This window comes from Propithecus coquereli, unplaced genomic scaffold (genome assembly GCF_000956105.1).
Source record: "Propithecus coquereli isolate 6110/MARCELLA unplaced genomic scaffold, Pcoq_1.0 Scaffold238, whole genome shotgun sequence".
Classification (NCBI taxonomy): Eukaryota; Metazoa; Chordata; class Mammalia; order Primates; family Indriidae; genus Propithecus; species Propithecus coquereli.
The window spans coordinates 4,035,412-4,063,037 of record NW_012147930.1 but is presented as its reverse complement, the minus strand read 5'-3'; the positions used below and the strand labels follow the sequence as shown (position 1 = coordinate 4,063,037).

The window sequence follows — 27,626 nt, the reverse complement described above, 5'->3', positions numbered from 1 at the left end:
CAGGAGAGAACTGAAGGAATCGCTCAGAAAATCCGGTGGCAATACCACACACCAAGTACAACCTGCCTGGAATTAGTTCTTAGAATGAGTTAAGAAGTTAATCTGCCAACTTAACGCAAAAAAAAAAGAGACTAGTTTTGAAGATGATCCCTTTTGAATAGTCGTGAGAAGGCAGGGTGATGATTCCAGTTCTGGTTCTATCATACCACAGGTTATGGTTTTAGGAGAGAGACTTAGTGTTCTGCGACAAAGAGTGAGAGGCCTGGACTGTGTGAATGAGGCATCTTATTTTAATTCTCACAATTGATTGATACTGTGCGCATTGCCAATAAAATATGTCTTACCTCACTCACTGCTTACTGAACTCAATGAGAGAAAACCCAAACTGGGTCCCATTATGTCAAGAAAATTGACTCATTCTGACATCATTTCTGATTAATAGAAACACTAGATTATTTGTTAACAGTTAACAGCCTGACATCTTGCTGTAAAACCAATTTAGCTTTTTTAAGCCCTACATCTGCATTTATAACTGAGTTAGCTTTAAAACCCTGTTATCAGGTCTTATTCATAAGTTGCTCAGAATCAACATTTTTTTAACCTGAATATAGGCTGAATTATTCCCCGATACTCCATGTCTTTGAGAGAGGGACAGAGGGATATGGGATGGTAGCTGGAAAAGGAAGACTGGGTCACAGGACTCTCCACTTGTCCTAGTGACCACGCAAGGGCCGCAAGGTGGAGCAGAATTGTAGATAAATCACATGGGGTATAAGAAACACCAAACGAGTGAGAGTGAGAAAAAGACGCTCTAGAGATTCAAACAGCGCTGTGCTTGAACAACACAGGACAAAACAACTCGAGTCTACTGGGACGCTTTGGTCAAATCAATTTCTTTATTTTTCTGTTGTGCTACTTCCTGTCTCCCATGAATAGGAAATTGAGCGACTCTTGACATGGTTTTCTATTTCTATGTCTGTGCCAGACAATTCAGTCATGAAGCAGGAAGAACACAAATTATTCTCTTTCCTGAAAACAGTAGAGTTAATGCTGGAAGGATGAACTGATGTAAACAGGTAGAAATTGCCAAGAAACTTCTCAAAAAAAAAAAAAAAGATTAAGTAAAAATTCAAACTGAATTGTGTTATAAAATCACCATTATTTTTCTGATAGGAATATCTGGGCCACATAGAACCATCTAATTTTGAAGGATTGCTACAATTCTCCTTTACAAGAAATTTCCAGAGAATACCACACAAACTCTGATATAAAAACATTCTTAGTAATGTTTTTCTTGGAGGCAAGTTTATACTGCTAGCCAAAGGGAATATTTTAAGAATCCCCCAATTGCATTGGAAACAGGGTTAGAAAGAGAAGGACCAGAGAGAGAGAGAGAAAGAGAGGGAAAAAGAGAGACTCTGATTCCTTTCATACAAGTCAATATGATCCTTCAAGAATATACTATGCACACTTCAAACCTAGACCCTAGAAGAAATTACAACCTGGGAAGTTCATATCTAAAGTTACATACAAGTTGCAGTTGAACATTAAATTGGGTGTTAAGCTTTAGAAATTATGTGGAGTGGCTTTATTAATGGTGGTGGCAACTATCTTTTCTCAAAGAAATTTGCTATGTTTGTATCAATTAATTTTGTTAAAAAATTAAAGGAAGGAGGCCATGCAAGAAGTAGCAGTTATCTTTGTGTAATTGAAAGATAAACAGAGAATGAGATTCAGCTTGTTTCTAAACTCTTTTTTGAGGGTGCAAGTCAGTAGGAACCTGTTATCATCAATGCATACACCATGCCAGCTGGAGGGAACATCTGACAGCCATCACAATTATGTTCATAACTACACGGACAGATATTTTACTTTAAGCCATAGTAAATCCGGGCCTTTTTAGTCTCCCAGGAGTTGGTATTTTTCACAAATAGTGAAGTGTTTGGGTGTCACTGGCAAGGCAAGGACGAGGATGAACATGTATTTGTGAAGTTCTGCCATGAAAGAAGGGGAAAAAGGGTAGTACAGAAAGCAGAGAGTAATCTGGGGAAAGTTATTTTTAAAATTTTTTTGATTTTTTTAAGATAGAAGAGATGAGACTGAGCTTAAATGCTGATGGGAAGCACCTAGAACAGAGGCAGAGGTTGAAGATACAGGAGAACTGTAAACGTGTTCAGCATGCACAAGGGAATCTGGTTCTGAAACCACAGCGCTAAACTAGCAGACCCTGTGTGCTCAAACATCTTCACCTGGAGAGCCACATTAAGTAATACTTTTTAATTTAAATTTACAAACAGTAAAAGTCACTTGTGTGTGCATGTGTGTGAACAGTCCTCTGCGTTTTAACACATCGTGGTCTTGTAACAACCACCACTAACAGAACACAGAGCAATCGCACGCCCCAAAGACGTCTCAGGTGCTGCCACTTTGCTGTCAGACCCTATGCCCACCTTAACTCTTGGCAACCACTCATCTCTTCTCTTTCCCTACTGTTTTGCCTTTTCCAGAATGACCTACAAATGGTTTCACACAGCATATGACCTTCTGAGACGAGCCTGTTAAACTTGGCAAAATGCATGAGAGAGTCATCCAGGTTGTTGCCTGTGTCATCATTCCTTCTCATCACCGAGCAGATTCCGCTGCCTGGCTGGACCAGCCTATTCATCCACTCACCTGCAGATGGACGCCTGTGCTGTTTCCAGGTTTGAGTGATTATAAATAAAGCTGCTACAAACATTCCTGTATAGATTTTTATGTGAACATAAGCTCTCATTTCTCTAGGGCAAACATCTGGGAGTGGGACTGCCGAATGAGATGGTAGGTGAACATTTAACTTTGTGTGAAATTGCCAAACTATTCTCCAGGGTGGCTGTATCACTTCCCACTCCTGCCAGCAGATTTGAGAGTCCAGCTGTCCTGCCTCCTTGCTACAGTATCACTGATGTTTTTCATTGTAGCTATTCTATTAATAATAGATATTAGGGGTATTTCACTGTGGTTTTAAACTGCATTTATTTAATGACTAATAATGTTGAGCATCTTTTCATGTGCTCATTTTCTACCTGTATATCTTTGGTAAAGTGTCTATTCAAATATTTTTTCTTTTGCCAACTTTTTGGGGGTTCTTGTTTTCTTACTGTTGAACTTTGAGAGTTCTTTACATATTCTGGACGTAGTTCTTTGTCAGATACGAGATTTGCAATTTTTTTTTTCTGGTCTCTTTATAATGTCCTCGACAGACTAAAAGTTTTCAATTTTGATGAAGTCTAATTTATTAACTTTTTCCCTTATATTAGGTCATTAAATATGAAATGTCTGATTTCGAATCAAAAGGGTAGTTTATGGGTACAATTAATCAAAGTATGAGCCTGACCTATTGACACCGTTTTGCCATCTTAATGGCAGATTGTTTGTGCCAGCAGTGAAGAAGCCTGGAGAGCGAGTGGCGGTCTATCCAGCTTCTTTGCCTTGACGATTTGTTTCAAGTGGTCCAATATTGTTGGAATAATAATGTCAAACCTTGCTGCTAATGCATGTGTAGGTTGAGATGGCTTGAGATGGATTTGTTTCCACTACAGCTTTCAGCTCATAATTATCCGCTTTGGTCTCAGGTTGCCCATGTGGCTCAAGTTCAAGATTAAATCACCAGAATGGAACTTCGCAAACCATTGACGTACTGTGCATTCATTAGCCACATCCTTCCCAAACACTTCGTTGATATTCCAAGCTGTCTGCACTGCACTGGTTCCATAATGGAACTCATATTTGAAAATCACATGAATTTTTGACTTTCTTCTGAAACCTGAGGGAAGGAAGGGCTGATTGATGAAGATACAGACATGTTTTGAATTGGAGAGAAAGAAAACAGGGAATTCATTCACAGAAGCTGGAGTTATGCATTATACAGTAGTCCACCCTTATCCAAAGGGGATAAGTTCCAAGATTCCCAGTGAATTCCTGAAATTGTAGATAGTACTGAACCCTATATATAGTATGCACGAATTTCTTTTTCCTTCTTCACAACTTCACAGATGGAAGAGTCATTCTAACCATAAATCCTAGAAGCCTCAGCATACCATTTTTCTCTCCTTAAGTCGAGAACTTTCACCTTTTCACTTAAAGGAAGCACTCTGCAGCTTCTCTTTGGCATATCAGAATTGCCTGCATCACTACTCTTGAATTTGGGGGCCGTGACGAGGTCAAACTAAGGTGACTTGAACACAAGTGCTGTGATACTGTGACAGGTGATGGGACGGCCAAGAAGATGACTGAGTGACTCTTGGAGGAAGCATCCACAGTGCAGACACACTAGGCCATGGGAGGAGCCACACTAGGCCATGGGAGGAGCCACGTCCTGGGCAGGATGCAAAGGATCCGAGATTTCACCGTACTACTCAGAAAAGCATGCAATTTAAAACGTATGCATTGTTTATTTCTGGAATTTTCCATTTAATATTTTCGGACTATGGTAACTGAAACTGCAGAAAGCAAAACCAAGGATAAGGGGAGACTATTGTAGGTCACACAAATAAATATAAAGCAGTACTAGTGTATAATTAGGTGAGGTAATCCCCAGTTGCCACCAATGCGAGTAGTACTTATGTTTGGAATGTCAACTGTTTCCATTTCACAACTTTTAGCACGAATCCCTTAAATCTCTTGTAACAGGGAGCTGCAGCGTTAAGTTTATAACATGGAAAAAAGACCACATAGCTATTCTTAAAAATACACCTGTAGTTTCTGCATATTATAATTCTACTGGCTTAAATTAACACAGTATTAATATAATACGTTCTTGGGGGAGGAGGAGGGAGGGTGGATACTTAACAGATGAAAAATGGTAACTCAAGTAACAAATGATGCTACTGTCATCAGAAAGCAATGCTTCTGAGTGACCTTAGCTTGAGGATCAAAGTAAAAATAGAATCATTAACAGACTTCAATTTTTGTGAATAATGAACATGCTGATATATTTTTTAAACTACCTTTAATGCACAGAAATAAGGGCAAAGAATGTTACAGCTAGATATGCATAAGATAAAATGTATCCAAATGGGATTAAATGAACATGTTTCATCCTAAGTAAATCCATCTGTAAAAACAAGCACTGAATTCTTTTGGCTTTTCAAACCACCACTAGCATAGGTCACGTTATTTCTTGGTCAAACACAGAGTAAAGCTCATTTGACTGTGAGAACACGCACTTGGCGTTTTCGTTCCACATCTTTCCAATCTTATTCCTGCTTTATCTTGAAGGCTGCTAGTTTCCTGCACTCCACCAGCCCCATCTCCTTTTCCCCTCGGACTTGGCACTGGCTGAAAGGTGCCAGCAAAGGGGGACAAGCTCCGGGAAAGAGCGGTCCTCCCTGCTCGCAGGAGAGCGTGCAGATACACAAGGGTGCACGCTGGCAGGAGCCCCAGTGTCATCACTTCAGGACGACCAGATCTATCACAGCGTCTTGTTTTAGAACGCGGAGTTCGAGCACAGCGCTTACCCATTCGTAAGAGAGAACCCAGCAGCCGCGCGCGATTCCCAGCAGCACATTCAGGGTGCGGACGGGCTCCCCACAGAGCACGTGAGTGGTAGTCTCACAGACTTCCCGTGCAAGTGAAAAGCCTTCAAATTTATTCATAACCTGGATGACGACATTCTGCTTTCTATCAAATAGAGGGAAAAAATAAATAAAATGAATATATGGGCTGCATATGAACATCAAAGTGATGACGGTAAATAATAAGAATAACAAAAAACCTAGAAAGCTAAAATTTTAAATTTTATTTCAGTTATGGTGCTCATGTCTTAAGATTAATGACTTGAAATTTGGATAAATTAAAAAAAAAAAAAAAAAACGAGATCTCAACTCGGACTATTTTAAGGGCTGAGAAAACAGGCCCCGAGGCTGCAAATGGTCTGCCCCAGTGCGGGGCCGTTAGAGCCGGTATCAGAAACCAGACCTTATTTGAACCAATTTGCACATGGTCAAGACCAAGATTCTTACTTACTTTATTTTGAAAATGCAACATTTATTGAGTGCCAAACACATAGTTTTTCTACGAAGAGGGGAAAAAGATCCTTTTTATTAAATCGTCAGATCCAATCTGGGGCTTTGACAGAGGGCCCTGTGTTTCACAAAGCTCATCACCAGTTCTCTCCTACTCTGTCCTTTCTGTAATGCTTAGAGTATCCTTTTGTTAAAAAAAATTCCTTCCAGCTAACTTCCTTACCAAATAACTCTCAGTTCTTCTCTTCCTTTTACAATTACCTCACTAACACCCTTAGCTCTGACATTGCTTCTCTCTCTATCTCCCAGGAATTTTCAAAAATCCCCAATGAAATACCAAGGATATGAAAGGGGTTCTGAGCCACACCATGATGTACACGGTGAGTTAAATAGACACCTCTCCTCTCTAAAAATTGTATTATTACAAAGAGACAGAGGCTTTTGTCCATGCTTATACAGACTGTCTCTAACCCTCTTCCTTGCAAATGACGGTGTTCCTTAGTTTTATCTCTAGTGATCTTAGGTATGTCTATCTCAAGCCCTCAGTTTCTTTACCTGTAAAATGAAAGGGCTGAATCATATCACACTTCAAAATTCTTAGAGATCACCAGGGTAGAGAAGATATATGTGTGTCTTAAGACTTGGGCCCCCTCACCACTCCGACCAGAGGATCTGTGCTTACTTAGGTCATGAAAAATATTAAATGTGGAAAAAATAGAGGCAAAAAAGGCAAAAGAAAACAAAAACAGAAGTAAAAAGTAAAAGCCTCTAAACTAGATGGTCTCTGGAACTCTTCATTTCTGAATATCTAATTTTCTCCATCCCAAATCTGGCAGTTGCCAGCTATTTGCTGGATGTGTCAATAAGTAACAAGTGTCTCCTCAAGGCATGGTTAATCTGTATGGAGTCAGAATGTCCCTGTCCTGCTCTTAAGAAGCACAAGAAGACTGTGCGGGACAAAGAGCAAGAAAGGATGTGGCCTAAATGAAAATTTTATTTTTAAACCTTGAACGACAAAATAACTAGTTATTAATTTTTTTATTCTCAAAAAAAATACAGACTTTTAAAAACATTACACCCATATTCAATGTTCATTTCTGTATTAGACTATTTAGAATGTTCAATATATTTCATAATATATGTACAAAAATTTTCAGTGAGCTCTTTTTTCGCTATCTAATGTATGGTGTTTGAATTATCCATCCTTTTATTTTCAGGCCACAAGCAGGAAAGGGATCCTAAATGTCTACTCTTTATGTAGCATATTTCTCATTGAAATGTTCTAGTGTTTTGATGAATGTCTGAAAAACTTATAAAACCTCTGACTGATATAAAAATCATGGTTTTCCCCTTTAAACAGGAATTCAAAAATCTGTTACAAAGAATATAGCACTATATTTTTGTTGGATGTTCTCATTGTGTTAAATGTTTAAGGAAGATGATAAGAGCATGCCAGCAAGCTATTAACCCTTCCACAAAACATGCAGATAGCTGCTTTAGTACGGCTGTAGGAAGCTTTCCACCACAGTGTTTCTTTAAGACCTTTAAGGGGAAGATTTCGGTCAGCGTTGCTCCATTTGCTGAACATTCATGGGGATGGGGGTAGTTAGACAAAGCCATTAGGTTTTAAGCAGGCAAAAAGAATAGCAAAAAAGAGCACAAACCCTCTTAATGCTGTCTAAACAACCCCCCAAAAGTTTTTATCACTAAACTGTTCATATTTCTTCTTCTTTTTTTATCCCAGGTTTTCCACATTGGTACACATTTAACCACATTTTTTTTATTTTCAATGATTTTCTAACTCAGATATTAATTATATAAAGTAAAAGCGATACACGACAGATCTATGAACTGCCTAAAAGTACAGAGAATTAGAGTATATGGGAGAAAAGCTTAAAATTTTACATTGAATAGAAAGTTATCAAAACAACGAGTACTTACTCAGATGGCATGCTTGTCATGACTAATGTTCTTGTTGGCTAGAGATTTCAAAAGAGAAGGAACAAAAAACAGTCAAAAATATAAAAAATATTTTTCCCACACAAATAAACTTTAATAAGTTTTTTCGAAAAGTTACGTCATTTAAAAATAAACATTTAAGCATATATCAAAGAAAAAAACTTTATATTCCTGGAAAAAATAGCCCAAGAGATAGAAACTCAGATACTATCCTCAAACCAATCCCAAATAATCCAGGCATGAGGTAGAAGAGCAAAAACAAATATTTAATATTTCCCTCTAGAAGTCTGTCCTACCAGTTACAGCTAGCAGACCTCCAAATGTGTCAATGTCTTTACGGAGTTCAAAGGAAGGAGGAGTAAGAAGAGCATGTTTGCAGGCTTAACAACCACTTTTCCTAAGGCTTCTAGGCCACCACATTCTGGTTTCAGAAAATGTGCACGTATGTCTGTGCTTTTGTTGCATGGGCCAACAAATCTCTTGCATACAGAGGCATAGGTAATGGAACTTATTTGTTGTGCTGGCATTTGCTATTAACTGGAATTATAACATTTTTTTTAAATAAAAGATTTTAAATATTTTTTTTAAAATACACATTGCAAAAAATTTAAATGCTATGGAAATATATAATTAGAAATATGAATTCCTTGTAATTCCACCAGCCAGAAATGACTATTATTTAACAATTTGGTAATATATTCAGCCAAATATTAATTCTATGGGAGTGTGTGCGTGTATTATACATATAAGCAGAAATGAGTTCACATTATTCCTCTACTTTTGTAATTCATATGAGATATTAATAATTCAAAGCAACCACTGTGTAGCATAACCATTGCACATTCACTGATGTCTTAAATGATCAATGTGAAGTAAATGCAAAGAAGGAACGAAAGACATTCAAATGACCTCGGGTTGACTAGAATGACAGAATTCAAGGGGCCTGGGTGCTACATAAGTACATTCAAGGAAGGTGGAGAAGGAAGAATGAAGAGGTAATATGAAACAAAAAGATATTCAAAGGAACAACCCCCAAGAGCGATGGATAAGGTAACAGATGGCTGCGTCCCTGTCTCTTTGGTTGTCTCTGTAGAATATTCTACTGTTAGCTCTTTCCTATTTCTGATAGCACAAATGGAACAACTGCCTGGCTTAAGTCTGGAGACAAGACCTTTACGTAGGAGTCTCTAGTCATCAAGATACTGGTTGAAACCTCATCTTGCTCTTCAGTGTCAGTCATTCTTGAATGAAAATACACAGGCCCAGTTTTGTGACCAGCCCCAGTGGTTCTGCAGAACCATCCAAAAGAAGCCTGTAGGGTTCCACTGTGGGAAGCACCCATCTCTAGGACCACAGGGTGCAGGGGAAAGGAAAAGGAAATGGTCTTGATGACTCCTTGACTTCCACGACGCGAGGCTTCCTCTCCATGACTTCGCTCCACGAAAGATGCCCCTGTGCCCTTCGCCCTCACCTCTGACTTCTCCCCTCACCTGCTGCAGCCACACTTTTCATTGAATGTGACACGTGCACTTCCAGCCATGGCCTTGGCGTTTGCTGTTTGTTCTGCCTGGAATTTTCCTTCTGCAGATACCCACAGGGCTTCTCATCTCCTTCAGGCCTTTGCTCAGAAGTCACCTTCTCAGCGAGCCTATCTCGTAACCACCTGGCTAGAACTGCAGCCCCACACCACACACCCTTCTCTCCCCACTTCCTTTTGACATTCGTCGTGCCACGTTCATCTTGTTTGCTATCATTGCCCATCTCTCTCAATTGCAGGGTAAGCTCTGTGAGGGCAGGAGCTTTTGCTTGCTTTACTGCTTTATCCCCAACACCTGGAACAATGCCTGGCAGACAATAAGCACTCAAAAATATTTTATTAAATATTGTTAATAAATGGATCATTACAAAATGGGAAATAAGTGCTGATATCTATCCATCTATCTCTATACACAGTCATGCTCTGCATGATGATGTTTAAGTCAACGATGGACCTCTGATAGGATAGTCATCACAGCAATAGGCTGTACCATCTATAGGTCTGTAGCAGGCTATACCATTTAGGCTGCTGTCTATACTCTCTACGATGTTTGCACAAAGATGAAATTGCCTAATGATGCATTTCTAAGAATGTAAACCCGTAGTTAAGTGAAGCATGACTGTACATCATATGTAAACATACATACACAGTCACTCCTGTATGTATCGTGGGTGACTGGTTCCAGGACCCCCAAAGGCACTACAGTCCATGGATGTTCAAGTTCCTTATATAAAATGGTGTAGTATTTGCATATAACCTACCTACATCCTCCTGTATACTTTAAATCATCCTTAGATTATAGTAATACCTAATACAATGTAGATGATATATAAGTAGTTGTTACACTGTATTCTTTAGAGAATAATGACAAGAAAAAAATCTGTATATATTCAGTACAGGTGCAACCATCCTTATTTTTTCCTGACTATTTTTCATCTGCAGTTGGTTGAATTCATAGACGTAGAACCCATGGATGTGGAGGGCCAGCTGTACTTCATATACATGTATATACACACACACAATTTATATGTACTCATATAATCTACTACTCTATTCTATTAACATCTTATCTATTAATATCATTCAGGAAAAGAGAACCATGGGAAAGACCCCTATCGGTGTCAGGAAAGGAAGGTTTGCATAGATTCAAGTCAACCATAGACTGGTACATCCCATCCCAGGCTGAAGGAGAGGAATTTTTTCAAGGAAAGTCGAAATGCTAAATGGAAGTCTAAATGGAAAGAAAAAATATACAGAGGGCAAGAAAATCCAAACCAAAAAGTATACTGTGCTTCTCTATTCCCCTAACTTGCAGATGTTGTCAAGAAATACAGAAGACTAAAGGTTCATTTACATGGTCTAGCCTCAGAACCTAAAAGAGGCAAGTCCTCCCTAGAGTATGATGTTGACCAGGGCCAAGAAAGATGCACTTGTTAGGGCTGTGAGACAAATGCACCCAGGACTGAAATAGTGATGAAATGAATAGAGCAATCTATAGGAACAGTAAGCATATCTGCTTATCTGATCTCTTAAGTTAGGAATTTGAAAATATAGCCGGCATGATTCTCTTGATTAATCAAGGAGACTCCTAAGAAGATGCCGTGTATTGATGCTTCCAACATACTTGAAAATAAATTAAAAAATAAGAGGATTGATGGAGAAATAGATAAATACACGACAAAGTAAATAGAGTAAAAAAGTTAACACTTGTCAATCAAGGCGGGAGGGAAAAATTGTGAAATACTTGGCATTGTTTACTACACATACACTTCTGGACTATTTGAGATTATTTTGATCACAAGGGAGGAAAACTGCAGAGGAAAATTGTGAAAAGACTTAAATGGAACAAAAGATTACTGGGTGACTTCAGTGGGAAACTGTGCATGGCTGCAGACACACCCTTCAGGGTTATCTGATTCTGTGGGCTTTATGCCTTTCATTGTCTTTGAGCCTTTTACAACTCTGTCAAGTGCAGTAAACTGACAGTAATGTAAGAATTCTTGTCCACAGACATGCAAAATCTTCCCACTGGAGGTTCAACTGACTTTCCTCCCACTCCAGAAGAGGCCAGTTTTGCACTTCTGAATCAAAGGCATTTCAGCACTCTCAGTGGTGTGCTCATTCCATACTCCTTTCAGCAGGACATAACAGCTTTCTGGTTCCCTCATTAAGTAATGAATTAAGTAACACTCATTTTATATTAGTAAGAGTCATGATTGCAACATTCTAAGAAAATTATCCTTTAATGAGTTGGTGGGTATGTGAGTGTTCAGTGTACAATTCTTCCACTTTTTCTCTATGCCCGAAAATTTTTATAATAAAAATTTTAAAATATAGGTGTGCATTTTATCTAATTGGTAATTATCTTAGTTCATTTTCTGCTGCTATAACAGAATCCCACAGGCTGAGTAATTTATAATGAACAGAAGTTTACTTGGCTCGCAGTTCTGGAGGCTGGGAAGTCCACGAGCATGGCACCCACATCTGGTGAGGGTCACCCCATGGCGGAAGGGCAGAAGGCATTACATGGTGAGCAAGCACATGAGACAGAGAGAGGAAATCGAGCCAAACTCATCTTTTTTATCAGGAACCCACTTCCACAGTAACTAACCCACTCCCACGATAATGGCATTAATCATATACGAGGCCGACCTCTCATGACCTAATCCCATCCTAAAGGTCCCACTTCTTAATACTTACAATGGCAATTATGTTTCCAACACATGAACTTTTAGGGGACACATTCAAATCACAGCAGCAAGACAGATGAAAACTACAGCAAAGACAACTCAAAGGGACACTTTGTTGCATATCCCTTAAGGCACTTTGAGTGCAGCTGACATTCAGCATGTTCTGTTGAGTTGAAAAAAATTTCTATATATGAAAGTCAATGTATTTTTCATCCTCTTAGAATGCTATTACTATTGGAAAATCCACAAAATACAATTAGTTATACAAAAGAATGTCTGAAGTATGAGAAATACAACCAGCTGCTGGCAGACCCAGAACAAGACTGTAATTCAGGAAATCTCTGTGCGGCTCACGTGTTAGTGGTTTTGTGCTTGACAGATCACTTTGCCTTTCCTCATCTCATGTGTCTCTCCCAAGAGATGGGATGCTGAATTACTCCCAGAGAGCGGCACAATTAAAAATTCTGTTGGTTAGTCACCGATGACAGTTTCCAGCTCCAAACCCTCTACCCTGAGTGTTCCTCAAAGTGGTGAATCCAGATAGCGCCTTACGCAGCCTCCTCCTAGTGACCACTTCCCTGTGGGACAGCTTTGGCTGGCCCTGCTGACCCCTACTCCCTGCATGAAGTGCACAGATTGGGAGATCACCTCTCAGTCATGTGTGACCTCCTGGAACTTATGCCTGCTTGCTCTAAACCCACCAGTTAAAACCTGCTTGGATAATGCCCTGGACCCCAAGAAAGGTGTTGGCCCATGGGTCCCTCCCTCACTCTCTCTACCTGACTCCTCATCCCTACCTCTTATGACCCGAGGATGGAGGACTGTCCTCCCAATCCAAGGCACCCTCCCCCCTCAGGATCTGTAAGTAATAAGTCTTCAAACTGATTTCTTATTGTGGTGGTGTATTAAATTTGTGCCTTCCATCTGAAGAACCAGGGGCTACCCCAAGTGGCTGGGTTCCCCACTTGGTTAGGCAGGCACATGCTGGACATGGGTCAGACAAGAGCCACAGGGCGTCTGCCAGTATGAGCACGTTTCCCATGTGAGGAACTGGGTTGGACAACTAGACATTAGGTCATCCACCCCATAAAATAAGTGTCCAGTGAAAGGCACATTGTAAGCACCCACATCCAGTTCCCCTTGGTCTCCCATTAGGGCAGGGTTGCTAGCACAGATGGTACTGGAACCCCAATTTAGCTGGGGACTTTCAAAACACCCATTAGCTCCCATCCTGAGATAACCATCATGAGCTGGTGTAATCAAATGAGATTATAACTTCCCTTAAAGGAGTTCTATTCTGATTGGCTTAGAAATAAATAAGCAACTATAAATTGAATATTCCTAAAATTCCCAGATATTAAGGAAGCTGAATTCTTAACAATACTTTAAACAGTGCTAAAAAAAAATAGTATTCTTACTGAAACTCAAATGTTTTAAGAATTCAAGTTCACATATTTAGGCAAATCTTTGGCAAATAAGACTAGCTGAATATTTTTGGTTTAATAAAAATAGCTATGTGTTCTATGAGTTATTAGCATTAAGTATAATAAAAGTATACATTTTTATTCTACTTGTACATGTTCTTCCAAAAGTTATACAGATTTATAGATCTAATAAATGAACGTTGCTCCTACTTGATGTTTAAGACTATGAAAAATGTAAATTTGTCCTCACCCAAATTGAATCACTACTTTGACAAACCTTATTTTAATAATAATTGTTTTATATTATAAAACTTGCACATAATTTCCAAGATTTTTAGGTAACTTAAAACCTTGAAGTAATGTTAAATTGAGTTAATTAAGGGATACTCATTAGATACCTGTATCATTGCTAAGTAGGACAGAATATAGAAACACTGATTACTAAGTATAATTTTAAGTTTCTATGCTTTTCTTATTTTTATATGCTACGGAGAGACTGTATCTTCGGGCCTGTAATGAAATATGCATGAATGCCATTGTGTGACAGGCAGTGCACATTTATCCACCCCCAGTTATCTCTATGAACCAGAAGTTAGTTTCCTGGGTTAAAAGTATAATTAATATGTGATTTATACTATACTTAGGAGAAATACTTTCACAGAAACACAACTGTCTATGCACTTTTATTTTTCTAGGACAGGAGTAGTTCTTCTATCCGAAAGGGTGGGCTTTTGGCTTTTGTGCTCTTCAAGCTTACTGAGGACCCCAAAAACATTTCTTGATGGGCTATGATTATTGATATAGATTTGTTTGGAGATAGCAATGACAAACACATTACATGTTAACATCTTAGTAATATTATGAACTTAGTTCTGACCTCGCAGACCCCCTTAGTTCAGTCCTAAAGTGTCAGTTTGTTCCAAAGTACGAAAAAGCATAACAAAAGACAAAATGGGGAATGAATTTTATATTTATTGGTCCTGTTTTTGTGGCTTACTGCCTTCACCTAAAATCTACAGGGTTATTCTTTTTTTGTGTAATTTGCTTAGGTACCAAAGATTCTGTATTTTACCAGAATAACCTTCTATGGTTTATATGCCCTTGAGAATTTTAGACATCAAGTCACTTAGGAAAGAGCTAAAATACTTTTTTTTCTCTTTACTTTAAAGGCAGAGTCTTGCTCTGTTGCCCAGGCTACAGTGCAGCAGCGTAATCATAGCTCACTGCAAGCTCGAACTACTTGGGCTCAAGTAATCCTCCTGCCTCAGCCTCCTGAGTAGCTAGGACTACGGGTACACACCACCATGCCTAGCTAATTTAAAAAAAAATGTAGGGGAGGTGGAGTCTCACTATGTTGCTCAGGCTGGACTTGAATGACTGGGCTCAAGTCACCCGCTTGCCTCATTCTCCCAAGAAACTGGAACTACAGGTCTGAGCCACCATGTCCAGCTAGGAAAGAGATAGGTTCTTTACAACCATGTTACCTCTATGTTTACTTTTAAAATCTGTTACAGTCACTTTTATTAAATAGGTAGTCAAGTATTGTTTCTAAGTAACCTATGATCCTATTGTAATCAGGTATTCAAAATTTCCTGTAACTTTTGATATTTTGCCTTCTCCAAATCGAATCCTAAATGATATCTTTTATATCTGAAACTGTCTGAGTTTTCCCAGACACACCTAGAAAATAACAAAGATTTGTTCTTTTACCTTATAAAAAGACAGATGCTAGAAATAATTAGGAAGTTCATTTGATGTGTTACTATAGATGAGTTACACAGGAAAAGTTAAGTCAAAGAAGATGCTTAGCCTTCCCTAGGTTAAATTTGTGTTATTAATACACGGATGTTTAGGTCCAACTCCAGACTAACTAAATCTATTTATGTGATATTCTTGGTCTACTCTAATTATATGCTTGGTATATTCATGGTATATTGTACCTTGGAACTATTTCATTATATTTGAAGATTTTTTTTCTGTAAAGATTATGTTTGTCCATTTTTATAAATTAGATGTAATGTCTACTCTTCTTTGAAAATAGGGTTGATCATTATATTTATAGATGTTCTGTCCAAAACTTTTTTGGATTCACTTTGTTTGGCATACCATAACTAACTTTATCTGTCAGTCGCCATTACTGTTATAACGAACTCTCATTAGATTTTTTAGTTTTGAAAATTATCAGCAACACGTTAATCAAAGCCATTTAAAATATTTTGCCACCCACATATTTTTCTTTTACACTGATGCATCCCTGATCAGCATTAATCAGCTTCAGGCCAGGGTGACTTATCTTCAACAAAGAAAGGCTGCCTTAGAGCGCTATGTACAAGTACTAAGCCAAATATTTTTAGGTACAGGATTCTTATGGCATCATTTAAACAGCATTCAGACCCCACCAGGGGACTGAATCAGGATTTCCATAACTCTACTCAAGAAGCAGATGGATTCATGAGACTGCTAACCCAAGATCAAGTAGAACAAGAATTAATTACTAGGCCTACATGAACTATTAAGGCAGAATTATGGCTTTTGTTTGGAATATTGTTGATATTTTAATGTTCTATGTTCTGGATACTATAAGGAAGCTGTTTCTCTTCTTATGCTATCTATATCTCATAATAACTTAGTAGTCTGCTTTTGTAAACAGAAAAGTAACATTGGGAAATGATATTGTATTCTCCTTGCCTGACCCCTCCAGAATTGTGAAACTTTTATTGAGTATTCTTATTTTCAGGGCAACATAATTACTTGCATAGATTCAAAAACAATCTGTCTTTCTTGTTTCCATGACATAATTGAAAACACTGGCTGTGCAACCATGGCCTTGCATGGAGTGTCATATTGGAGAAGGATGCTCATTTTATCAGAAATGACTGGACACTTAACGGAACTAAGGTTGACTTTACGGAGCCAACGCTTACAGAACACGTTCAAATGTGTTCTTGGAATCACTTTGGAGTGGTTTGAGTTGACAGAGAAAAGAGGATTTTTCCTAATTCTTAATCAGATGATAGAAATGATACCACCTAGTTTACAAACACCTGATAGGAGTACCGATTTTCTCCTTCAGTTTGAGACAACACGAGATAAGAACCCTCTTAACATTTCTACTATAGCTTATAATGATGCGTTGACAAAGCAACCACATAGTGAAGGTATAATTTCTGATTCTTCTAGTGTGGTCACTGGTAGGGCATGATTTGGAAGCCTAGAAGTTTACATGTATTTATTGGTCACTCATGGGTTTACCTGTATTCAGCAAACACGAGAAGAAAAAAAAGCATAAAACGTGTAACTTAACATTTTAGTTAAAAGTACGAGGATTTCAGAAATGAAAAAAGTGTTAATACAACAAAATTGTATTACATGGACAGCCCTAAGCTGAAAGCTTTGTCTTATTATTTGCAATTATTAATATAAAATTTTACTTTCCCACTCTTATTCTGATCATACTTTCTCACATATTTAAGTATTTGAAGCTATCTATTATAGAATGCTTATTACACTTTTATAGAGAGGAGTAACAACACTTTTAAAGAAAGAAGAACAACACTTTTATGCTTTTAACATTGTTATTCAATGAGAAAAAAGCACACAGAACTCTGTTCCTTAACAGGAAAAGTACTTGTTCAGACAGTTACCAGCATCGAAAGCCGTTCAGAGCAAATGTCAACAAGGTGCTCACATGAGATAATCCACTGACCAGTGAGAGACGATGAACAAATATGAAACACTATATTTAATTTAAGCAGAAGCATTTTCTGGAAGTTCTAAAAGAGTGAGTGGGGAGAGAGAGAATATGAATATTTGGGAAATAGTCTAGTTGATTTTCTTTTAGTAAGATCAAAGATAGGTCAAATTAAACAAATGTAATTGTTTTACTAGTGATAAAAAAGAAACGTTTAAAAAAATAAAACACTCTTTGAAATCTTTTGGGTTTAGGTACCAGTTCTTAGGTAAACAGTGAAACTTCTTTAAAAAGAATTAAAATAAGAAGATAATCCACATATTTACAAAGATGATTGACCTTGTTCACTACTGATATAGGCCCACCTAATTATATGGGCACTATCAGAATTATATATTTATATGAATTTTAACTATAGAGAAAACAAAAAAAGCATATCTGACAAAAGATAAATTCTGGAAAAATGTCTTCAAATCACTTCCTGGGTATAGTCTACTATCTAGATCCCTGGCAGCTACATTTAAAGTGTCTTCCGAAAGATTCAATCTATGGATCCAAGAGACCCCAGTTCTTTTAAACAAGTAGCTTACTACATACATTCTTCATGTTGTTGCTATTCCCCATTTTTAATCTGATAAATTCCATGTGCTAAAGCTGAGTTCACTGTAGAACCCAGGGGCTAAAATCTTTAACTTTCTTACATTAACAGTTTCATAATTTAATGGTCCTTTCTTATATCTTTTTTCCCTTATGTGAACTGTTTATTAGGAGACTTCCAGGGATTCTTACTACTCAAGTAGCTTTTTCTAACACCTATAATACCTTTCCTAAACATTCTCAAATAATACAATAATAGTGATAACTACAGCATCAGTATCAGTTTTGAATACTCATTATCTTGAGTGAAGATTTTTAAATTTTTATAGTAAAAAAACAAACATAAAGTGTACTTCCAAGTAACTCATCATCAATGTCCAAATTGTTAAAACAATACATATATATCACCTCACCATTATTGTGTCTTATCTAGCAAACTGAATACCTAACACTAAAGCTCCCACTGGGTCTACGCACACACCCACCTCCTGGGAGAGTGAGATTAGAAGCAAAGACTGGGATCAGAGAAGACACAGATGTCAGATTGAGTTCTCACACAATCCTTTCTCCACTCAACAGAGTAGGGGCCCAGCACACCCGGGTGGTGCTGGAGGAGGAGGAAGGACGCTTGCAGGACAGAGCACGTGGGAGGACAGAGCAAGGGGCTGTCACTGGTTAAACCTGGGACCATCTGGACACCCCCCTTCCCCAAACTAAGGAAAGTAATGAATTCTAACCTGACAAACAACCTGCGTTCTAACCTGCGTCTGTGTGGGGCAGGGGCAAGGGCAGGAGAAAAGGGGCCGCAGAGCACCGAGCTTGGTGGGGGTCATGGGCGGTGGTTTGCTCACACCTGCAGAGCAGAGACCTCTGGGCTTTGAATCCTTTGGTGTGGCCTTAAAAACTTGCTCAAATGTTTATGCTCAGAAACTCCTTTCACTATCCACTCTAAATATTAATATAACCCCAAACTCACCAAAACAAATGGGGTGAACCTGGGGGAAAATATGCAAATTCCTGGGATTTACAGGCTAGTGCTACTGTTTTGAGAAATAGGCACATCCTTCCATCTTTCCAGTCCTCAAGGATTACACCACAATTCCAATCCTTTGAACTGTTTGATTCCTAGTTTCCTATCCGTTGTCCCTCTTCTTTGTTAAAACTTTCCCAAGGAAGTAGAACGATTCAGTAAAAAATACTAAAAACAAAATAGAAAAAAAGGCACAACCCTATTAATGCTTAGATAAGATTTTAGTGCCCTTTTTAATGATCAGAATCAGATTATAAATAAATCACAAATATATTTAAAAATGAAAAGCAGACAATATTTTTGCAGAAAAATAAAACAGTATGACTTCAAAAAAGTTTTCAAAATGAAAATCACTAATAATAAAGACCAGAATAAGAAGCACTTCACACCAAGTTGCTCCAGTATGAAAGTCATTGTACAGTATACATTTTCTTACAAAGATTCACCATTGATATATGAACTAAAGTCTTAACTCGTATCCAAAAGCCACAAAAGTATATGCCAAAAGTCTATTTGAAATGCCTCATATTTTATTGTTTTAACAAACTCTGTTTTAATGCCTCATTGATTTTGAATTGCAGTTTCTATCTGTCACTCTTTCATTTAACCCCTTGCCTTCTCAATAATCCCAGTTTTATCACTTTTTTTTAAAAAAAATCTAAATCGTCCTTGATTAATATCCAATAATTTACATTCCTAACTATTCTTTGAAAAGCAATACCTTTAAAAAAGAGTATAAAGAGTTAAAAAGACTTAATAAAAGCAAAGCGATAAATATCTTATGATTGGGGAGGAAATAACTGCTCCTCTAGAGAAGAGATGGAAAACCTGCTTGGGAAAACCACCCACATTTAAAGTGAGATTTAGCCTTCAGGACAAATATTCACATATATAGCTGTGCATTTCTGTATGTACATGTTACGTCACCTCTGAGGAGCATAACAGATGAAGCCACTTGTCCCTCAGTAAAGCATCTCCCTGATGTCAGTGGAACAAGCAGTGAGTGCTGCAAGGCGCCTGCCCTCCTCCCTCCTCCCTTCCTGTCTCTGGTTCATGCTCTTGGCTTCACCCTCAGGCAGTTCCAGCAGAGGCATCCAGCCACAATAAAGCTCCCAGGAACCAGGGAGCTTTCTTCCCAGGGCTATCTCAAGTGGGAGAACACTTTTTCCAGAAACCTCCCAGTAAGACTTCCTTCCACATCTTATTGGACAGAGGTGAGTCATAGTCCCAAACTAATTACTGGTAAGAGGAACAGAATGACCGTGCTGAGCTAGATCAGTCGTCCGAGGACAGGATGGGCTCTGGGGAGAGTGGGTGGCGCTTACGCATGAACGGCTCCCCAGCAGAGCAGCTGCTCACTAAGGAGGAGGTATTCACACCAGGGAAGCATCAGGTTGGGCGACTTTCACTTATCTACAGTTCTTTTACTTCCAAGGAATCTTTTTTTTTTAAACACAAGGATTCAAGTTCGCTATGTTAGCAAGTTATTGTTTTGTTTGAGTTTCTGCATATCTCAACCAGATTAATTTGATATTTCTGAACCAATTTAATACAGTTTACTGTCATTTACCTAACATCCCCCATATGGTATATTCAGTAAGCCAGACCTTATAAATTAGCAGCTAGAACGATTTAAATTGGGCTTGCACATCTCTCCTTTGCCCAGTGCATAGACTGTCTGCCAGCAGATCTTAGATTTCTTCAAACAGCTCCTCTCTCTGTGCCTGTGGCTCTCTCCCAGTGGGAAGCGTACTCTGACCTTGGCCTCTACCTTGATGTGGCCTAAGGTGACCACTGAGGGCACAAGAGGATCCACCCTGACTAGTCTTCGTTTCCACCAAAACACATTTGACCATTACTGAACCACACATTTTATAATGCATGCAAAAATTAGTCATTTTGTATTGAACATAGAAAACACATTAACAAAAGAGTTCTTTGAAGACTCTATTTAATATTTTCTGTGGAAATATTTTGTTTCCCTCATACATAACAAGAAAAAAAATACCATGCTAAGGGGAGCCGAAAGCAACTGTCAGGCCATCAAGAGGCGGCTGGCTTTTGAATGGCTTCATAAAGCAACATCTGCTGGTGGACTCCGCACCTGTGACAACGAGCACATCCCCACCACTGCCAACTTTAGGTATGCTTTGCCAAAAGTAATTTATCAAAGCAGTGACAGATCACCTAAACAGCCATGTTGGAAATCAAGGGCACCTTCGATCTCGGAAGCTCATCTGTCAAGTGATCGGCACCCCAAGGGCCTACCCATGAGACAGGCCCTATCTTTCTGCGTACAGAGGGGCTGAACAATGGGACATTATGTACATAGAGATTTATAAAGGGTGCCATCCTCCAGGAAGTGTGGCAATTCCCCTAAATGTGTAATAACAACATACTTACGCTGAATTTTCAAGAAAAAAAAAATAAATAGCACCTGTCATTTGGATGAATCACTGCAATTGCAACCTGAAAGTTAAGTTTAAAATCAAAACCATGGGAGTATATACTTCTAGCCAACTACACTATCTAATTGTAAACAGCCAAAGTTGTGGAATTACTGCAAAGTGTAAAACCACATCCATAAAATATTAGGGTCTCTGTTACAGCAGTGGAGTACTCATCCTAGGACCTTTTTATTAGAGGAGAGGAAAGAGCAGGAAGATGATCTCTGTATTTTAACCAAAAAGTGACTCAAATAGCCTGTTCTCCTATTCAACAAGGCTTCTGTACCCTGGCAGCTCTTCTCACCTGCCCCTAGATGGACTATCCACACTGTGTCCATGCTAGACCTTTCTCACCCTCTCGTCATCCATCACTGCTTCTACTCCCACCACTGAGACCCTTCTATCTTCTTTCCACTTCAAGGCTCCTTCTTTGAAGAAGCCAGACCCAAATTAGCTATAATTCCAAATCTACTGCGTCCACAACAAAGACAGGATTGCAGCTCTTTGAAATACACTTTCTTTTCGGCACCTCCACGCAACCGAGAAATAGAAAACTCACTCTAAAAAGAGGTCACTGTGCTCAATAAATAGCAGCTATTAGTATATTATGTGCAACTTACACAGGTCTATAGATCTCAGTTATTTCAGGATGGTGCTAATGACATTAGAGATGAGGAAAGCATTTGTCAGAGAACTCTCCGAGGAAGCAACAACCCCAAGCAGGCATTACTGACTATAAAACTCATGTCTCCTGCCTCCTGGGTAAGATGACAGGGTACAATTTCATGCTAGTGGCCTAAAGAGATGTAGCTCCATGTCACCCCTAACAAAGCTTTCAAATGGGAGAAGGACTGTCATTTTGGGACCACTTAGAGAGCTTTTAAAAAATATACCACCCACCTTCTCTTCTCCTATGTCCAGAGATTCTATTTTGGCCCAGGTATGGCTGTTGTTAATAAATCCAACAAAAGATGTAGTTTGAACTATCCTGGAGTTTGAGGGTCATTTTCATTAAAGACACATGGCAGTCTCTGGGGAATAGGGAAGGGATGAGGCAAGTGACAGGGACCCAGTCTATCTCAAGTTACAGTTGCAAAATGAAGGACAGTCAAGATGTGCACACGCTCTTCACCCATGCTTGGGCTAAAGAAAACAGCTGACGTTTTTTGAGCACTTCTGTATATCAGGTACCATGTGAAACTCTTTACATGTTTCAACTCATTTAATTAGCATAATTCCTTTGAGACTGGCACTATTATTACCCTTGTTTTACACACAAGGAAGCAGAGGCACAGATAGTTAAGTAACTTTGCTCAAAGTGACATTATAGAACTAGTAAGCAGTGGCGTTGGGACTGAACCCAGGAATTATGGCTCAGGAGTCAACGCTTTAGCAACAATGCCCACAGTAAACAACCCTGGAGAAAAGAGTCCAGCCTTTACTGACATTAAGACCAACTCACAAGTTTAAGAAGAATATTAAAAAAGAAATGATGTACACAACAATGATGACAACATTACTTAGTGATGGCTAAGAACACCGGAAATAATTTAAACATAGAGTCACTCAAAAAGTGAATGGGAAATTAATGCATACCTTATTTACTCAGAAAATATTTACTGAGCACTTATTTTGTTTGTAGTGCTCTATTATGCTGAGTACTAAGAAATGAATAGGACATAGTCTATGTCCTGATGGGCTCATATTCTAGCAAAACTGTGAGAACAAGCAATTATCAGAACATATGCAAGCTATCACACATTTGTTTCTTTATCCTATTTAAGAAAGTTTTAGGAATTTAAGCATTCTATCTGGTATGTAATTCTTTAATTTTTTTTAAAACTGCTGCCAAAATAAGTATACTGTATTTGGTCCTTCACATCTCTCTAGGCCTCTGGGCTTATGAAAGTCACCTGTAAACATCTCTGTGCTCTGACCTGCTGCTTGCCTTCTCGTGGGACAGTCTGGATTGGCAGAGACAGCTCCAAAATGAGATTTTAAAATTTAGCCACTTAGGAAAGGCTATTCAATTGATGGCTGGATACCCTTTCATAAAAATTTTGCTGAGGATAATAGTCAATGTTTTGAATAACAACAACAAAACCCAGAAGTGGTAGAATAAACAAAATACATTTAAAGAAGAGAAAAACTATATTCATGTTTTTCTATCAGAGGACTAACACTGATCCTACATTTAGCTTCTTCAGGCTCTAAGTCTGACAATATTCAACATGTAACAATGAAAACAGGTCAAAATTTGTCATGACATTTTATATTTCTCCCGCTGAAAAGATACATAACTATCTCTCCTTGTCAATGACCTATATATTATAAGCTAAGATTGTAGAGGTGATAAAATTGCTTAACTGGATCCTCAAAATAAGAAAGGCTCCACAGGCCGGGCCTGGTGGCTCACGCCTGTAATCCTAGCTCTCTGGGAGGCCGAGGCGGGCGGATTGTTTGAGCTCAGGAGTTCGAAACCAGCCTGAGCAAGAGCGAGACCCCATCTCTACTAAAATTAGAAAGAAATTAATTGGACAACTAAAAATATATAGAAAAAATTAGCCGGGCATGGTGGTGCATGCCTGTAGTCCCAGCTACTCCGGAGGCTGAGGCAGGAGGATCACTTGAGCCCAGGAGTTTGAGGTTGCTGTGAGCTATGATGTTGCCACGGTACTCTAACCAGGGCAACACAGTGAGACTCTGTCTCAAAAAAAAAAAAAAAAAGAAAGGCTCCACAAATTTATAAATATACATGTAAAATAATAAGTCTAAAAAAGAAGGCTGATTTTCCCACTGAATAACAGAGTGACTTTTCCCATTAAAAGTGGGTACCTTAAATCTTCATAGGGTATAGAAAAAAAAAGTGGGTACTAAATGAAAAAAATATCTGATGGAAGTTATAGCTCTGAGATTCTATAATTCTTTCTTGAATCATATTTGTTTTTACTCTTTAAGAGAAACTGAATGTCATTTTAGATGTTTAGTGTCTTTTGCAAACAATGACTTGAATGTTCATCTTAAAAATCCTTTCTTCTCTTGACTTAGCCTCTTACTGCTCTTTCTCTCTGAGAAAACTCTATTTAGAAAAGTTTTCTTTTTTCAAATGGCCATTAAAATTCACTCATTATTTCTAGTAATGGTGTACTAATTGATTTGGAACAGTTTCCTCCCTGTGATCAGCAGAAAAGCTGGACAAGATGCAAGTGAACAAGAAAATGCCAGCCCTTTGACGATGTTGCCCAGCTAATGAGACAATGAGTCACGGAGGAAGAAACCCTGAGAGGCGAACCGGTGTCTGAAGCCCATGTCCCCCTGGGGATAGTTGGCCTCACAGAGACAGAAGCCAACTTCAAATCCTCTCAATTCCTGAGATAGGAAGATAAATAAAAAATAACCAGGCATATCAGATATCAAACATATGACTGAAAACAATAGAAAATAAAAACAGAAACTGGGGGAGCCAGAAAATGGAGTTACCAGGTATATATTTCAAAATAAATATGCTAACTATGTTGAAAGAAATAAAAGACAAGATTAATAAGTTTGGCAGAGAACTGGAAATGATAAAAAAAATTGTATACTCTAAAATTGCATTTTAAGAAATCTGTATCATTCTTCTTTCTTATCTGTAAATTGATAAACCATGATCATTCATTTCTCTAAAAAATTCAAATACAATTACAAGGACTGAAAAATAATAAATGAAATGTTAAAACTCAATATGCAGGGTTAGCATCAGAATAGACTTATAAAAAGTAAAAGGTGAAATGGAAAAGAAATCAATAGAAAATATCCAGAATGAAATACGGAGCTATGAGAGGAAAGAAATATAGCAACATCACCAGGTATGGGCTATGGGAGCAAAGGCTGACACATGGGATTGCGTTCCCAGCAATGGAGGCGTGAGAAAACAGGCAGAAGAAATAACAGCTGAGAATTTTCCAGAATAGTTCAAAGACAGGAAGGCCCGTGACTCTCAAGTAGGCTAACAACAAAAACAACACTCTGGTATGACAATCACAATGAAACTGCAGAAAACCAGTGATGAGAACAATCTATGCTCAGAATCTTCTGGGGCCGACATCAGCATCTCTCTTCTTGCAGGTTCCAGCATCCACCTCCCAGGCCAGGCCATCTACTGAGACTCTGCTACTTCACCCACAGGCTCTACACTTCCCAACCTTTTTGACCTTCATACCTTCTAGCCTGCACCTTCATATCACACAGAATTCGGGATTAACAGCTCTCATCAGGCCTGCTCTGCAGGGCTGCCCAGAAAGGACATCACCTATCCGTGTTACTTCCAGTTTAACATCATTAGGGCCATGAGACTCATCTGAGTTCCACACCATTTTCATAACCACAGAAACAGCATGTAAGCTACCTCTCACGTGAGAACATAAAAATGTCAGTCCTATCCTATATTCCAGACCTCAGTGTTCTCCATCTCAGTAGAGAGACGTGCTTCAGTAATTAGCTGTTGAAAGATATGTCCTGTAAACTTACTTTTTTCAGCTTTAAAATTCAATTAAAAGGTTTTTTTTTGGAAATAGCACATGTGTATAATAGAATCTAATCCCTTAATATATATTTATACAGAAAAATATGACTATGTTAAAAAGTTTCTAATTTCAGTTTAACAGAGATTATCTTAAATCTAATAAGGAACAAAAATAAGCAGGTAATACCTCAGTTTCAGTGGGGAAAAAGGGGAACGATTGGGATACTAACATAACCTTCAAGACTAACATTATAATTTTAAATTATAGGGCAGAAACTTTTATTTAATTCACCAATTCAATCCTCCTACAATCCTACTGCAGACTTTTAAAACCAGGAAACCAAACTTAGTGTTTTCGTTGATGCATTACAATGTAAGACAGCAACATAAACCCCTATCTCCACTCCACATTAAAAGATCTCAAATTATTGGGAACCTGTATCTTTACACTCTAAAATTGCATTTTAAGAAATCTGTATCATTCTTCCTTCTAATCTGTAAAATGATAAACCATGATCATTCAGCTCTCTATATTACTGTCTAAATTTGCACTTCTATTAATAAAACACTCACTCAATCCGCAAGCAAAGAAATCAAGACTTTAAGCCTTTGTCTTTAAAGAGTCTAAAAAAACAATGAAACAAGTTTATATGGGAAGTGTTTAGAAGCAAACAAAACTTCTTCCAAGATAATTTATTTATTTAAACTATACTAAAGTCCCTAAGCATGGTTTCCAAACTTTGCTTTACATGAGGATCATCTCAGGAGTTTGAAAAAATCCTAATGGCCAGGGTGCACCCTCTATTAACGACCCCAGAATGCCGGGGAGTGTGAGCCAGGCAGCCACATATTGCAGCCCAGCCAGGAAGCACCACGCTAAGGCATGACAAATTCTTGATTCCCTAGAGAAAAGGTTGTGTGGTGAACTACAGTAACAAATGGGTTAGGAAGACTATCAAGTCAAAGAAAGAAAACGTACGTGTCATTCCTTCTGCTGTTGGCAAGATATGATATCTGAGATGAATCCTTTCCCCTCTCTAAGGGAACTGTACTGGAACAGCGGCTTTCACGGGCTGGCTGGCAGCTCCCCGGTGGCCAGGGGGATGCTGGCCTAGAGGGACTTAAGTGGGGCCAGAGAATCTGCATATTTAAAAATTGTTTCAGGTGATTCTTCATGTAAAACCAGAAATGATGCATCCCTTTCAGCACTAATATTCTACTATTCTAAATTATGAGGGCAGAAAGTTTACTAATAACATTTAAAATATTTTCAAAACAAGAGTTAAAGAAAAAACTTGAGCAATTTAGGCAATTAAATGTATTAAAATATTTTTGTTCCTGAGCGTGTCAGTTGAAGGCAGATTGCAGGTGTGTATATATTATTTTGCATTTTGTTTTCTTCTTTGACCATTTAGTCTTTTATTATTATTCATGATAATACCACCTTACATTATGCAGCACTTACCACTGGATCTATAGGACAATGTCAGAAAGTCAGATAGGTATGAATCCTCCATTTCAGGGGCCGCTGAAGGTGAGAAGGGACCACGTTCCCACCCAAGATGCGGATCTCTCACCCAGTGCTCATCCACATACCCAGCCAGCAAGTCAAGGGTCATCACCAGGAAGAAGGCAGAGAGGTCATGTGTCTGAAGGTCAAACATCATGCTTTTTTTTTTTTTTGAGACAGAATCTCGCTTTTGTTGCCCGGGCTACAGTGAGTGCCGCGGCGTCATCCTAGCTCA

The 27,626-nt window shown here is 38.5% G+C and overlaps 1 protein-coding gene across 1 annotated transcript in view; it reads right to left on the bottom strand.

Annotated features, from left to right (window-relative positions):
* MCPH1 (microcephalin 1) overlaps positions 1–27,626 on the bottom strand; it is a 189,487-nt gene that overhangs the window by 116,851 nt on the left and 45,010 nt on the right. Inside the window, exons 10-11 of the mRNA XM_012645869.1 lie at positions 7,944–7,981; positions 5,496–5,658 (exon numbers count right to left, since the gene is read on the bottom strand). Coding sequence (XP_012501323.1) covers positions 5,496–5,658; positions 7,944–7,981 — 201 coding nt within the window. The remainder of the gene's footprint in view (positions 1–5,495; positions 5,659–7,943; positions 7,982–27,626) is intronic.